At 33.4% G+C, this 17,634-nt stretch overlaps 1 protein-coding gene across 3 annotated transcripts in view; it reads right to left on the reverse strand.

Annotated features, from left to right (window-relative positions):
* Positions 1-3,108: 3,108 nt before the first annotated feature.
* Positions 3,109-17,634, reverse strand: part of DMXL1 (Dmx like 1) — a 131,287-nt gene continuing 116,761 nt past the window's right edge. For all 3 annotated transcript variants that reach the window (XM_082836305.1, XM_082836304.1, XM_082836306.1), the window contains 5 exons: positions 16,301-16,393; positions 13,595-13,686; positions 8,280-8,332; positions 5,730-5,947; positions 3,109-4,041 (listed from right to left, as the gene is read on the reverse strand). In XM_082836305.1, coding sequence (XP_082692431.1) covers positions 3,817-4,041; positions 5,730-5,947; positions 8,280-8,332; positions 13,595-13,686; positions 16,301-16,393 — 681 coding nt within the window. In that variant the 3' untranslated portion in view covers positions 3,109-3,816. The remainder of the gene's footprint in view (positions 4,042-5,729; positions 5,948-8,279; positions 8,333-13,594; positions 13,687-16,300; positions 16,394-17,634) is intronic.

The raw sequence follows: 17,634 nt of genomic DNA on the forward strand, positions 1-17,634 counted from the left end.
AAATAATGTCACACTGCAACTCTGTGTCAGCTCCCTGACTTATAGGCCACAGACATACAGGAGACAACCAAGTAAGCAGAAGGGGAAGAAAAGTCCTAAAAAACTCAAAACAGATTTAGCTTTGAAAATAACTGTAGCAAAAGCCATACACACATCTAACGCTGACAGGTACATTTAACTAATCTATGTTCAACTTTTTCCAAGTACCCTGAAGGGTAACATCTTAACCTTTCTACTTAAGTAATATCAAGCATCAAAAATATCTCAACAATTCAAAGAGGAATATTCCTGACACAAGACCACTTCACTCAACAGAGCAGTTGCCAAAGTCGTTGTCCTTCTTGGTATGAAAATACAGATTTTCTTCACCAACACATACACAACCATCTCGGGTATCACGTTACCAAGTGGGGTTTAAAGGAGTTTAGAAAAGTATTACCTCCTTCTTCCCTTCTCCCATGTTAAAGTTTTGCTTTGTATGTATTCTTCCATACACATTTCTATGTTCCTACATATATACTAAAACTAAAGATTGAAAAAACCTGAAACAATAAGGGATATAACACCTTTTACTTTGAAATTTTATCTCACCAACCTCTTTTCAGATGAACAGATACAAATCTAACATTCTTTTACCATTGAGAATATTCCATTGTATGGATGTACCAAAATTTATGCCAAAATTTACCCACTAATTAACATTTAGATTTCCAGTTTTCTTGCTCCATCAGATGTCTCAATAAACATCCATATACATATATTTTTATGCATAGGTGTTTTTATCTTAAAGGATAATCTCTCAAAAGATTGCTCAGTGAAAGTATGTTTTTCAATTTTAATATGTATCTAGGTAACTTTGTAGCAGTTTAGTCCTGCCAGCAATGTTTCACTGTGCCCACTTCCTTGCATCTTCACCAAACTGATGTCACTGTGTTTTGACTTTATACTAACTTGATGGATGAACAGTGGTAACACATTTCTTTTTTTTAAAGCATTCCTTTAACTATTAGTGAGGATGAACATACTTTGTGCTTGCTGACTTTTCCATGTCCTGTTCTGTGAATTGTGTGACTTCTCCATTACTTATCATGTTAAAATTCTCTTTGTATTAGGGTCGTTAACATTTTTCCTATTCCTATACACATATTTCTTCTCGTCTACCGGTTCTTTAGACTGTGGTCTTTTGCAATATGACATTTAAACTCTTTGTTTAGTAAATATGTCTCTCTGGGTTTCCAACACTGTTATAAAAAGATCATCACCACTCTAAGGCTGTATAAGGATTTTCTTTAAGTAGGTATATCTCTGTATTTTGTTCCAATTGTTGAGACCATTTTGAGAAATTCCTCAATGGTTTTGAAAAAATTTTTAAAGAGAAGAAATGAATTGGGGCAAGACAGAGAGAGCAAGAAAGGAGGATGGAATTGGCCGTCCCATGATTCTACATAAGAAAAATCCTACATTTTAGAAAATGAGACTCACAATGTTGTGAATTCTTCCATCATTACAAAGCCTCATTCTCAGAAAGCACACAATTTAAAAAATGTATTTTGATGTATCTACTTCATTAGTGTGGATGAAATTTTACATATATGTATACCATTTTATACTTAAACATACATTCCAACTACTTTTATTCTCACCTTTTTTGAATAATGCTTATTCATTAAGTTAAAGACTATAGAGAAGGAAGAACAGGGTATCTGGGAAAATTATGCAATTCTTCCTACATTAACCAAATACAATACAGAAGTTCTCCAATTTAAAATGTCACATACACTCAAGTCAACTAAAGTGGCATAAATACTACTTAAAACAATAGCATGCTAAAAATAGTTACTGCATGATTGTTTATTTAAAATATTATGACTCTGGATGTAAATACATATGGGCTTACATAATTTATTATTCATATAAACCCTCAATTAAAATGCTTAATTCTTCATCCACAATGTCTTTTTCCTAGTAAGCATAATAATACATTTTCTATCTCACTGAAAGTGTTTAAAGCCTTTTGAATCTTGATTCATGAAGAAATTACTGAGGAATAACTTAATATTAACTACATCAAACAATAGTATTGTTTGCAATGTTGTCACAGATTTCTCCATGGCAAAATAGTCACATATCGTTATTGCACAATTTATAGGTACAGGTTATTATGTGCACATCAACTCTCTACATAATAACAGTGTCTTCACTGCAACTTGCTCAACACATTTAAAATTATGAATACAATTTACAAAATCTTTTAACAATATACTTTTAAAAGTATCCTGAGGATATTACAAAATTCATTTTACCAGCCCTTCATTTCTTTGCTTCATTTGACTCTTTAGTTTCCAAGATAATAGCTTTCCATATTTTGTTACATAAAAATGTTCTCTTAATATTCCTATTAAAATATATTTAAGCTAAACAGTATATAATTGTCCCTTAAACTCTTAGTCCCATCTGCCTCCAGTCTTCTTGGTTAAAATCAAGTATTATCAAGTTTTCTATAATTCTGAATCAGAAAAGGTATAGCACAAAACAGACAGAAATAGGGTTAGCACATTTAAGTTAAAAGCATTGTGCATTTTTAATATTTTGGTCATATTTTATAATAAAATAATATATTTTGGCAAAAAATAATAAAATATAAGGCTTAGTTTATTATCTTTTAATGGTAGATCTGGCAGGTATTTTACATTTGTAAATACTATCTAATTTGACTGTTTTCACATTTGTTTCTAAAAACACTGCTATGAGGTTTTCAGAACGTTGAGACTAAAAGCACCTAAAAAATAAGAAATAAAATAAAATAAAATTTAAGTAAAATGTATGGTGCCTAGAAATCCTTTGACAAATTTATAAGCTTAAGTATCTCATATATGCCAACACAGAATCATTATTGCCTGCTAAGTCTTATCTGACTCAATGTAATCTTTAAAATAATAATCTTGGAAGTTTTCCTGAAATTTATTTGAAAATTAGGATGGGAATTCAAAAATTTAAAAAAAAAAAAAGGTGAAAAAAACAGTTGCAGAAAAAGTTGTTATTCTGGTGGCAGTAGTTGTTATGGCACAAAAACAAATGAAAAGACTTGTAGTTTTCATATATATATATATATATATATATATATATACACACACACACACACACATATATATATATATATACACACATATACACACACACACAAAGTTCAAATAAGATGTATAAGATACATTACATATATATACACGACCACACACACACAACTTGGGGTCCAGAGGAGAAACTGATGAAAACTTTACATAACGAGGCATTTGGCTCACCTGTCACTAAAGTCCCAAAGACAGTGTTAATGGAGATGTTCACTATTTTTTGATTCTTACCCAAATATCAATCTATCATTAATTAAGAGAGGAGTGTGAGATGTGTAAGTTTGAAAAAGGCAGTGAGAGTGTGGTGAATTAAGTGATGACTGATGTGCAACTGCCTTTACATAAAGGGTATTTTTACTGTGAAACAAATTCATGCAGAGATATCTGCAGAAGAATTTATCAACAACAAGAAAACAAAACTCCTTTAACACTATGATATACTCACTATACTATAAATATGTATTATTACAGCATTACTTATACATTCTACTTTAGGCAATGTAGTCTAATTTTGAATGACCTTATTAATTTTTAAGGCATCAGTGCATCAAGGGCAAAGCTCCATAAAATAAATATGAAAACAGGAAAGCATTAGCTTATCTGTGGCATAGAGACTGATCACTGTACATCATATGTGTTGGCCACTTCATGGAATAGGTAATAAATTATACATCTTATTGTTAAAATGTTACAGCATAAATTTCACATCATTTTTCAACACTTCATTTAATGGGCTAAACTGATCTGGCAGTATTCTCATTTTCATTGTTCCATCAGCTCCACATGAAAAAATGTGATTTGCAGGCCCTGTCTCAATTTGCATCACTCCGGTTCCAATATTTCTGAAAATGGATTGCCGAGCATGTTCATTGATAAAAGTGTGGAGAAGACTAAAGGTAGAGAGACTCCAAATCTGAAATATATAAGAACAAAATAAAAATTGGGGTTGACATTACCTTAAAAATCCAAACAAAAGATTCACGTCTGTCTTCCTGCACAAATAAGGAATTTCTAAAACAAAAATGGAGAAAAATCTGTGTGGGCTTACAGTCATAACATTTTGATTCTGTATATGGTGTTGCAATTTTCCAAAGCTCTTTGATATCACATTCTTCAAAAATCAATCCAGTAAGAGAGGAGGTACTTTAAACCCTTCGTTGGAGACGAGAAAACTTAGGTACAAGGAGGTTAGGTGTACAATGCAACAGAAACTTGTAATGTTATAGGAACTACAATCAAGATTTCCTATCTCTCAGCGAAGTTTCTGTTGTGTAGTTGTATAGTGGGGTAATTCTTTCCCCATAATATACAGTACCCACCAAGGGATCAGAACCGCTGGAAAGAGAAAAATACCAAACACCTAGAGGCCTTCAGACCAGTCAAAACTATATTCCAGCTGCAAGATAAATTATTACAACTTTCTGATGTTTTGACACCACATTAAAAAAAAATATTTCTTTCTTTTCCCTAAGAAATTCATTAATTTATATTACTCTAGACATGATTGTTAAATTGTAAGTCCTGAATACTACCTGGTATACTATGAAATCTTATAACTTAATTAAATAATAAACCTCAGAATGAAAGTACAAACTAATCTAAATAACTAATCTAAAACATAGTATGACTTATTCTAAACTGAGGGCAGTTCAAATAAGAAACTAGCTTCAAACTGGAAAAAAAAAAGAATTCTGTATGGAAGCTGGTGTATATATTTAAGAAAAACCTTTTTGAAATTCTTCAATTTCTTCTGGCTGAGAATTATGAAAACAATATGGAAGTTCTAACAAAGCAGTCCAACTTACCTGTACTAAGTACTCAGTAGCACTTAAATTAATGGATTCTAAGAAACTAGACTCCTCCAGTGGGTTGCTGACCATTAGAGTAACTTAGGGACTAGTCTTATCCCTGCAGATCCTTCTGACTGTAGCCAGAGAACCTACCATCAAAACCACTATTTCTGTGTTCCAAAAATGCACATTCCTGAGCCGTGGACTTACCAAATGGGTATTTTTGGGATAGGACCTAGTAACAGTATTTCTGGAGTGGGATGCATTTTTAACAAGGTGCTTAACATTTTTAACAAGCTGCTTAACATTCAAACTTCTAAGTTTGAAACACAGTGGAGTTTGAGAAGGACTGTTACAGGCAGAGCTTATCCAGGTACATCAGAATTCTTGAATCAGGCACTGAGTTGTTGGATGCTGATACTATGAATGACAAAATGGGGAGAAATTTGGAATAAGGGAAAATGTCAGCATATCTCACAGCCCCTGAAACTGAATTCAGTAACTCTGAATATGGAGTCAAGACTAATTCTAATGTCTGAAATATGTTCATATCCATGGAAAATCCAGTTCTTTCGTGTGCATTAGTTAAGCATACTTGAAAACAACTGAAAAACAGGCATTTTTCAAGTTAAATATTATTTTATTTCATTCATTAAAAGATTTATTAAATAGCAATTAACCTTGTTGACTACAAAGGAATTAATACTTCTATTATTTAAAGAGACTGGTGTCATCAATATGATTAAAGATCTAAGGTTTCTAAAGATTTCTTTTCATATTGTAATAGATATTGTGGCATTACTGTATTTACCTTTATGTTGCCCTCAGCAGATCCTGTAACAAAGTACTCTTCAGTTGGATCAATAGCAATGGCTTTAACAGGAGAATCATGGCTCTGGAAAAGCTGCCTCTGCTGTCGTTGCCGAAGGTCAAAAACACATGTATAGCCTTTTCTGCCACCTGATATTAGTAGCTGATGTTTTGGAGCATATGCTAAAACAGTGGCTCCGCTATCATGACAAGTAAAAGCTGGAAAAAAAAGTAAAAACTATTTAATAGTATAAGAAACAGACTTCTGGCTTTTGGCGAAGGTAGAATGATAGATTAGATTCACCATCCTGCCTAAAACAATTAAAATATCAAATGATATACAGGAAACAATGGTTTGAGACACCGGTCACTAAGCAATGAAGAATGATCTTTGCAAAATGGGAAACAAACTGGGTGACCAACATAACTGCCCCAGCTTATTGCCTACAGAGTATTTTCTGGCCGTGGCATAAGAAAGGGGAACCCAAGTTGATCTGGGTTCCTATTTCCACCAGCCATACTGGGAAAAAACCCTCATAATTCACAAGGCATCGTATAGAGTACTGAGAAGGGTACTGCCTCAACAGAGGGGCAAAATTAGCCCTGTACCAAATACGCCTTTTAACACAGCTGTTTTCATCATCCCAGAAAGTTCCCTCATGCCTCTCCCTCAAAGGCAATCGCTATCCTGATTTCTATCCAATTGGTTTCGCCAATTCTTGAACTTCACATAAATGGAATTTTATAGTATATATTCTTTTGTGCCTGCTTCTTTTTCTTTAACACATTTTAGATGTGTCTCACGTATCAGTAGGTCATGCTTTTAAATTCTGAGTAGTATTCTATTACATAAATATACCACGTTATCCTGTTGGACATTTGTGTTGTTTCCAGTTTTTGGCTACTATAAATAAAGCTGCTAAGAACATTCCTAATACCAGTCTATTTGTGGACATGTGTTTTCATTTTTCTTGGGTACATATGTAAACCTATATACTGCTGGGTCACGCTACATGCATGTTTAACTTCACTAAGAAATTGCTAAACAGTTTTCCAAAGCAGTTGTACTGTTTTATACTTTTATCAGCAAATCATGAGGGTTCCAGTTTCTCCATATCCTCACCAACACTTGGTAGTCTAGAACCTTTATGCCATTTCAGTATACAGAGTAGTATGATAAATTATGGTGAATTTAGTTTGCATTTCCCTGATGACTACTGATGTTGAGCATCTTTTATATGCTTATTTGCTATTCAGGTATTGAGAAAAACGGTAATTTAAAAAAATCTTGAATATATCATTTCTTTAATAGATTGTGCTTTTGGTGTTGTATCTAAATCTCATTACCAAACCCGAGGTCACCAAGATTTTCTCCTATATTTCCTTCTAGAAGTATTACAGTTCTGTTTTTACATGTTTTACATGAGTCATTTTGAGTAAATTTTTGTGAAAGGGGTAAGGTTTGTACCTATGTTCATTATTCCACATATAAGCACCCAATTGTTATTAGCACTTTTTGTTGAAAGACTATCTGTTTCCACTGAATTATCTTTGTGCCATTATTAGCAATGAGTCTACTATTTATGTGTGGGTCTATTTCTGGGCTCTCTAATCTGTGTCTATTCTTCAGCCAGTACCACAATGGCTTGATTACTGTAGCTTTATAGGGAGTCCTGAAATCAGGTAATGTGAGTTCTCCAAGTTTGTTTTTATTCAGTATGCATTATTCTAGGTCTCTTGCCTCTCTACATAAACTTTAGAACCAGTTTGTTGATATATACAAAACAGATTGCTGGGGGTTTAATTAGAATTCCACTGAATCTATAAAGTTGTGAGGAAGTAACATCCTAACAATATCAAGTTTTACAATCTGTGAACATGATGAACATTTATTTAGACCTTTTTTTCTTTTACTTTTTTTGTGGCTTTTCCCAACAGATGCTATACATATTTCGATTTATGCTTCAGTATTTCATTATTTTGGGTGCTCTTTTAAATGGTAATATTTTTTTTAAATTTCAAATTCCAATTGTTCATTGTTGATAACGGAATGCAACTAATTTTAGTATAATGACCTGGTATCCTGTGACATTGCTGTGCTTGCACATCAGTTCCAGCAGTTTTTTTTCTGTATTCTTTGGGATTTTCTACACCATCATGTAATCTGTGCATAAACAGTTTTATTTCTTCCCTTCCAATATGGATAACTTTTACTTCCTTTTCTTGTCTTATTGCTTTATTTAGAACTTCAAGTACAAAGTTGAGTAAGAGTGGTGTGAGGGGATATAATACTGTAACTGATGTTCGGACCTGTGCTATCAGATTCAAAGTAAAAACAAATGATTTTTATATTATCTATGTTCCACTGTCCTTCATTAAAGTACAGTGAAGAGTTAATTACATATACAACATTTTTTCTGCTTTTAAACTTTGCCACCATGGTCAAAAATAAACCTCACAGGCTACTAAGTGTGTCATTAAAAAAAAAATCCATTTAAAAATCACTTTTACTTTATGAGTTTGTGATTCATAAAATGCTTTCAAAACTTACCATGGACTAAACTATTGGAAGGTGCTACAAGAGTGTCCCACAAACATATGTTTCTGGAAAAAAAAGAAAGATTATTGAATGACATAAGTTAACCACAGAATAAAAATAAATATGTCTCATATTATATAATGATAAAGGTATCAATACAGAAAGAATATTATACTTGTTAACATATATGCACCCAATACAGAAGCACCTAAATATATAAAGCAAATACTAATAGACATAAAGGGAGAAACAGACAATAATACAGTAATAGCAGGGGATTTTAACACCCCCCCAACATCAATGAACAGATCATCCAGAGAGAAAGTAAGGTAATAGTGGTGTTAAGTGACACAATAGACCAGCTGAACTTAAATGATACGTACAGAATATAACACCCCAAAACAGCAGAATGCACATTCTTTTCAAGCACACATGGAATGTTCTCCAAAACATATTACATACTAGGTCACAAAACAAGCCTCAACAAATTTAAGAGGATAGAAATTGTATCAAGCATTTTTTTCTGACCACAATAGTATGAAGTTAAAAATTAACTCCAGAAAGAAAAATGGAAAAAAACCCCAAACACATGGAGACTAAACAACATGCTACTAAAAAACCAATGGGTCAATGACAAAATCAAAGAGGAAGTCAAAAAAGATCTTGAGACAAATGTAAATGGAAACACAACAACCCAAAATCTATGGGATGAAGCAAAAGCAATTCTAAGAGAGAAGTTCATAGCAATACAGGCCTTCTCAAATAAACAACACAGCCTATCACTTACCACCTAAAAGAATTAGAAAAAGAACAAACAAAGCCCAAAGTCAGCAGAAGGAAGAAAATAATTAAGATCAGAGAGGAAATAAACAAAATAGAGCTTAAAAAAAACAACAACAAAAACAATCAATGAAAGCAAGAGCTGATTTATTTTTAAGAGCTGATTTTTTGAAAAGAAAACAAAATTGACAAACCTTTATCCAGCGCATCGAGAGGAGACCCAAATAAACAAAATAAGAAATGAAAGAGGAGAAATAACAACTGATACGAAAGAGATACAAAGAATTATAATACTATTAACAGTTATATGCCAACAAATTGGACAACCTAGAAGAAATGGACAAGTTTCTAGAAACATACAGCCTGCCAAGAATGAGTCAAGAAGAACAGAAAGTTTGAACAGATTGATCACTAGAAACGAAAATGAATCTGTAAGGGAAAAAAAAAAACAAACCAAAACCCAACTGCCAGGAAACAAAAGTCCAGGACCAGACAGGGGAATTCTACGAAACATATGAAGAACAAACACTTATCCTTCTTAAACCATTCCAAAAAAACTGAAGAGGAGGGAACACTCCCAAATTCATTCTACAAGGCCACCATTACCCTGATACCAAAACCAGACAAAGACACTACAAAAAAAGAAAATTACAGTCCAATATCTTTGATAACTACAAATACAAAAATCCTCAACAAAATATATTAGCAAACTGAATCCAACAATACATAAAAAGCATCATACACCATGATCAAGTTGGATTTATTCTGGGGTCACAAGGATAGTTCAACATTTGCAAATCAATAAATGTAATACATCACATTAACAAAAGGAAAGATAAAAATCACATGATCATCTCAAAATACACAGAAAAACTGTCTACTGAGATGTCCATTCATGATAAAAACTTTCATCAAAGTGTGTATAGAGAGAACATTCCTCAACATAATAAAGGCCATTTAAGACAAATCCACAGCCAACATCATACTCAACAGTGAAAAGCTGAAAGCCTGCCCACTAAATTCAGAAACAAGACAAGGATGTCCACTCTCTCCACTTTATTTAACATAGTACTGAAAGTCCTAGCCACAGCAATCAGACAAGAAAAAGAAATAAAAGGCATCCAAATTGGAAGAGAAGGGGACTTCCCTGTTGGTCCAGTGGGTAAGACTCCATGTTCCCAATGCAGGGGGCCTGGGTTTGATCTCTGGTCAGGGAACTAGATAGTGCACACATGCCGCAACTGAGTCCACATGCCGCAATTAAGAAGTCCACATGCCGCAAATAAAGATCCTGCATGCCACGACTAAGAAGTCTGCATGACGCAACTAAGAAGTCCACATGCCACAACTAAAGATCCTGCATGCTGCAGCTAAGACCTGGTGAAGCCAAAGTAAATAAATAATTTCTTTTTAAATTAAAAAAAAACAAATTGGAAGGGAAGAAGTAAAACTGTCACTATTTGCAGATGACATGATACTTTAGATAGAAAACCCTGAAGTCTTCACCCCCCAAATTTAGAACTAATAAATGAATTCAGCAAGGGTGCAGGATACAAGATCAATATTAAAAAAATCTGCATTTTTATACACTAATAATGAAATATGAGAAGAAGAAAGTAAAACACAACCTGTTTAAGATCACATCAACAAGAATAAATACCTAGGAATAAACTTAACCAAGGAGGTGAAAGACCTATACTCTGAAATATAAAACACTGATGAAGGAAACCGAAGATAATACAAAGCAATGGAAAGATATCTTGTGCTCTCGGACTGGAAGATTAATATTGTTAAATTGGCCACACTACTCAAAGCAATCTACAGATTTAATGCAATCGCCATCAAAATACCCATGGCATTTTTCACAGAACTAGAACAAAATAATCCTAAAACTCACATGGAATCACAAAAGACCCTGAATTGCCAAAGCAATGTTGAGAAAAAAGAATAGAGCTGGAAGAATCACACTCCCTGATTTCAGACTATACTACATAGCTACAGTAATCAAAACAGTGTGGTACTGCCACAAGAACAGACACATAGATCAATGGAACAGAACAGAGACCCCAGAAATAAACCCAAACATTTATGGTCAGTTAATCTATGATAAAGATGGCAAGAATATACAATGGAGAAAAGACAGTCTCTTCAACAAGTGGTGGTGGAAAAACTGGACAGCCACATATAAAATAATGAGATTAGAACATTCCTGTTCACCATATACAAAAATAAACTCAAAAAGGTTTAAAGACCTAAATGTAAGAATGGAAAACCATAAACCTCCTAGAAGAGAACATAGGCAATACACTCTTTGACAAAAATTGTGGCAATATTTTCTTAGATCAGTCTCCTAAGGCAAAAGAAATAAAAGCAGAAATAAACAAATGGGACCTAATTAAACATAAAGCTTTTGCACAGCAAAGGAAATCATCAACAAAACGAAAAGACAACCTACTGAATGGGAGAAAATATTTGCAAATGATGATTGACAAGGGGTTAAAACCTAAAATATACATACAGTTCATACAACTCAATATAAAAAAAAAAACTCAATAATAAAATGGGCAGAAGATCTGAATAGACAATTTCCCAAGGAAGACATACAGATGCCCAACAGGCACATGAAAAGATTCTCAACATCACTCACTATTAGAGAAATGCAAATCAAAACAACAATGAGTTATCACCTCACACCAGTCAGAATGGCCATCATCAAAAAAATCTACAAACAATAAATGCTGGAGACAGTGTAGAGAAAATGGAACCCTTGTACACTGTTGCTGGAAATGTAGATTGGTGCAACCACTGTGGAAAACAGTATGGAGGTTCCTCAAAAAACTAAAAATAGAACTACCATATGATCCAGCAATTCTACTCCTTGGGTACATATCTGGAAAAAATGAAAATACTAATTTAAAAAGATACATGCATCCAAATGTTCACAGCAGCACTATTTACAATAGCCAAGACATAGAAGCAACTCAAGTGCCCATCAACAGATGACTGGATTAAGATGTGACTCTCACACACACACACACACACACACACACACACACACACACACACAAAATAAAATACTACTCAGCCATAAAAAAGAATGAAATACTGCCATTTGTAGCAATGTAGATGGACCTAGAGAATATCATGCTAAGTGAAATAAATCAGACAGAAAAAGACAAATACTATATGATATAACTTACATGTGGAATCTAAAAACAAAGACAAATGACTGTATATACAAAACAGAAACAGACTCACAGATATAGAAACAAACTTGTGGTTACCAAAGAGGGGAAGACGGGTGAGTGACATATTAGGAATATGGAATTAATAGATAAAAACTACTATATATAAAATAGATAAGCAACAAGGATATACTGTATAGCATAGGGAATTGTAAAAATTATCTTGTAATAACCTATAATGAAGTATAATCTGCAAAAATACTGAATCACCATGCTGTATACCTGTAACTAATATAATGTTGTAAATCAAGTACACTTCAATGAAAAAAAGCAATGTCTCATTATAGCTCGCTTGAACCTTGCTCACACAGAAAGTTCTTAAACTTATAAAGCATCGAATACAAGTAACCAATATATTTATGTATGATTAATTTTTAGACAAAAATTTAAAAAACTAATAGCTTCCCAAACTGAATAACTTTAGATTAACATGTAATTACAAGGAGTACTATATGAAGTCTGAATATGGGAACCACTTTTTGTATTCACCGATTTTCTAATCTAATAGTTCGACCACATACATAAGTAGCAGGACACACCGAATTTTCTTGAGTACAAAGAAAACTTATTCCTACTACAAAAGGGAGCAGCTTCTACTCCATTCTGTGAGTTACAAAGAAGGCACAAATGTGTATAAGAATTTCTATGAAAAACGGGCTGAAAACTCCATATTCCTAAAATTCCCACTTTGAGTGTAAAGTGAGGCCTCAGGACAAACACAAAAGCTCAGCAACCTCAGAAGGCCTTAATCACAGAACTCAGCTGTAGGAGGAAAGTAAAAAGTGTGCCTGGACATGGAGGGAGGAGACTTTTTTTTGCATATTTAAGCTATTTGGGGAGATGGGGACGGGCTGTCACTTACTAGTTATTATACAACTCAGCTTCTTGTGTTCTTACTGTGAAACATTGATAATGCGATATAATAAAGCTGTGGCAAGGGTTTAACTAAATAGCATGGCCAATAAATAATACTCTTTTTTTTTTTTGGCCTCAAGCTTTCTTAACACATAGCAAATAGTATGGAGAAAAACTCTACCAACAATCAAATTCTTTTATCCTACACTAAAGTCTTAACATTAGAATACTAAAAATCCAGAAGGAATGGATTTTGTCTTTAATGTCACCAGAATTTCCTTAGCTTTACAATTAAAACACTAAAAAAGCTCTAAGAAACAAGTCTCTTTAAATAAAAATATTTAAAGGTGTAATTATGACATTATTGAGATATAAGGACATTAAGCAATTAAAAAATAAAGCTTAGCTATACATACACAGACTTCAATTTCAGTTATAATCTCTTACCTATTGTCAGTTGAAAGACCAGCTGTAGCTATCAGAGAGGAGGAACTAACGAAGACAAAATCATTGGCTGTTTTGTTATGACACTGCCAAGTCTGGAATGGTTATAAACAACACATGTTTATTGCTATCACAAACAATTTTATAAGCAGGTAGATGTATTAATCAAAAAACGATCATGTAATTTGTGGCTTACTTAAATCCTTGTGCTCTTTCCCCCACAGATTTTAGAAAAGTTGCAAGAGTAATACAGAACTCTCATACACCCTTTACCCCGATTCACCAATGTTTACCATTTTGGCACATTTGTTTTGCCTCTTCTTCTCTTACACACACACACACACACACACACACACACACACACACACACACACACACACACACCTTTCCCTGAACCATTTAAATAAGATGCATACGTTATGACCTTTTATGACCTCCGCTTTTGTTCAACCAAAAGTTCAAAGGGAAACAAAAGAAAGTTAAGTTCAAACATTTTTCTTAGAATACTTGTGAAAATTTTTGTCTTAGAAAACAAAAACTAGCATTTTAGATGATCTCAGACTGAATTATTTATTTTCAGAAATATTTAAGCTTTCAAATACTTTTTCAAATATGTGAATAAAAACATATTAGTAATAGTCAACAAATTAGAAAATTTACAATGTTTCTCAATATTCCATCAAACAATAACAAACTACTATGAGAGGTTTAGTCAGTTATAAAGGCTTCCAAGTTATGTCTGTTCAGATGTTTCTCTTCAATAAAAAATAATATTTAAAAATATGTCAAAATCATCATATGAAAAAGTTTTCCTGTGAGTCACTTCCCCATTGCCCCCAACCACCACTGCAGCTGGGCTAGATGATATGTCTTTAAAACAAAATCTACTTTAATCCCCAAAAGCAAATAATGTTCATTTTTAATCCAATTTGTCTTTTTAGAAGTTTTAAAACAAAGGCAGTCCCCTAAGAAACATAAACCTGTACAGTTGACCCTTGAACGACACAGGTTTGAACTGCATGGGTCCACTGATACACAGATTTTTTTCAGTAAATACTACAGTACCACATGATCCAAGGTTAGCTGAATCTGTGGATGCAGGACCATGGATATGGAGGGGTGACTGCAAAGTTATATGCAGATTTTCAACTTGGGGAGGTGAGGTGTCCAGTGTCCCTATCCCCTGTGTTGTTCAAGGCCCACCTGTACATTTAATCTGCTGCCTGAATGAAAATATGAGGAAAAATAAATATTCTTTCAAGGTACCCTCACCAACACTCCCTTGCTTGCTTTCACTTAGACCAGTACTTTATTCTAGCATTTAACCTTGGATGAATTACTGGAATTTTAACCCATATTCTTAATTTTTTTCTTGATAGATATTACTTAGTCTTATAAAGGGCTTCACTAAAGAATCCATCAAATATAAATTCAGTGTTCTATGAAGCTGCGGAAGGTTCACTGAACCTGTGTGGTCCTGAATAGAGATGTATCTTTTTTTTTTTTTTTTTTTTTAAGAGATGGGCAAGAAAATAGCACCAGCTATAGGATATCCTTTCTACTTTGTTCATAAGGGATAATAACTGCAGAAAAACCACCAGATGCACTGGTCTGTTGATCATTCTTTTTAGGTATCATAGCCACTGCCATTTAGTGAGGCTAGAAAAGGGCTTGAGTAACTCATGGGTCTCCAGAGTTACCATGTTGGTTCTATACAGGTTTCTTTTTTTTTTTTTTTAACATCTTTTTATTTTATTTATCCCTTGACTAATCATTGCATTTTTTTTTTTTTTTTGTGGTACACGGGGCTCTCACTGCTGTGGCCTCTCTCGTTGCGGAGCACAGGCTCCGGACGCGCAGGCTCAGTGGCCATGGCTCACGGGCCCAGCCTCTCCGCCGGCATGTGGGATCTTGCAGGACCGGGGCACGAACCCGCGTCCCCTGCATCGGCAGGCGGACTCTCAACCACTGCACCACCAGGGAAGCCCAATCATTGCATTTTTAATTAATTTTACTACTTTGGTCTTTATCGAGTGACTAATCCACAAGCTTTATTATTTATTTACATTTTCTGGTGAGATTTTTTTACTTTTCTTATGTTTTCTTTTTTTTTTTTCCTTTCAGTTTTGAGAAATGATTAACATGCAGCACTGCATAAGTTTAAGGAGTACAGCATAATGTTCTAGCTTACATACATCATGAAATAAGTTTAGTAACATCCATCACCTCGCATAGATATAAAATGAAAGAAAAAATATTTTTCCTTATTCTGAAAATGCTTAGAATTTACTCTCTTAACAACTTTCATATATAACATGTAGCCGTGTTAATTATGTTAATCATGTTGTACATTACATACCCAGTACTTACTTACCTTTTACCTGGAAGTTTGTACCTTCTGACTGCCTCCATCCAATTTCCCCTCTCCACCCCTGCCTCTGAGTAATCACATATCTAATCTCCCCTTGCCATCAGAAACAGGTACTTTCATACAGGTTTATTCTCCAAGTTACCAGAGACTAAGGATTTTTATACCTCACAGTGTAATTTTCAACATAATACAAGGACAGAAACTTATAGTAAAGTGATTGAATACACAAGACTAGACAGATTTTATATTTTGGCTTTGATATTTCTTGCAAGTATATATTCTTGGTTTCTTTAAAATAAAAATTCAAAAAATTTTAAAGGTAGGAATTCTTGGCTTACCAGGTATGGCTTAGGCATACTTCCAGTAACTGGACAACATTTCCAGTTTGTTTGATACAAACTTAAATATCCATCAGCATCAACTATTCCAAACTTAGAGAAAAAAAATATTAAAAGTATTTAATACAAATAAAAAAGCACATTATTTACCCTTACCCTCACTATGAATCTCATACTTTAACTCTTAAACATTTGACTGATAAGTTGCTTGACTTTTCACTTCACCTACGCATGGATCTAGTCCAGAAAAACATTTAGCTATTGCTTTAAAAAATTCCAGGGTGGATATAAAGGAAACTAACATCACTCAATTTATTATACTAACCGACAGCACAGTCTGTATATTCTCTGTAAATACTCCAAAAATAGAATACTGGATTTACACATTAAGCCATGTGACAAAGTTTTAGCATATATAAGATAAAAAAACTGTTCATCTTAAAAAAGACAAAGTAAGGACTTCCAGAGATATACAATAAGAAAAACACGTAAACAACAGCAGAAAATGAAACAAAGTTTATCACAGTAAAAGAATTCCACTATGGAAACTCAGAGCATTTTGACTGGAAAGATGACAAAATAATCCAGTAAGGGAGTATATGATACAGATCTTAAAATAAAACAAATGTCTAATTCGGACTCCTGCCCTCTCCCATCTACAGATATAACAACTATTAACAATTTGATAGTGTTCCCTTTCAGATTTGTTCTATGAATATTCAAACATTCATACATACAAGGATACAAGGTTTTTTAAAAATTATGATAATATACAGTTCTACAGTTACATTTTTTACTTATTATAGCCATTTTTTCACATTGGTATCTATAAATCTACCTCATTCTTGTGCTGTGCAGTATTACACTATATAGTTGCACTGTAACTTTTTAAAGCTTTTCCTTATAGAATTTCCAATTTTTCCTATAATAAAAAGTACTGTTTTGAACATTCTTGCATATACACCTCTGAGTATTTATATAGGACAGACATCTAGAAAAGAAAAAGCTCTGTCAAAGGGCATCATTTAAAATTGGTAGGTGAAGCCAAAATTAAATCCTAAGTGGTAATATCAATTTACACACCCATTTTTCTTACACATTAGTCAATACTGCGTACTACAAAATTATAATATTTGTTGATTATCAGAAATAAAGTCTCATTTTAATGTGCATTTCTTCAGTTATTAGTGAGGGTTATTGGCCATGCCTAGGGTTTTGTTTGTTTTTTGTTTTTTTGGTAAATTGTTCATTCTTTGTCTTCTTTTTCATTGTCTTCTTACAAAACTGACTGATAGGACTAATAGTAGGAATATTAATCCATTGTTTACTATTTT

Source organism: Leucopleurus acutus (genome assembly GCF_964270905.1).
Source record: "Leucopleurus acutus genome assembly, chromosome: 3".
Taxonomy (NCBI): Eukaryota; Metazoa; Chordata; class Mammalia; order Artiodactyla; family Delphinidae; genus Leucopleurus; species Leucopleurus acutus.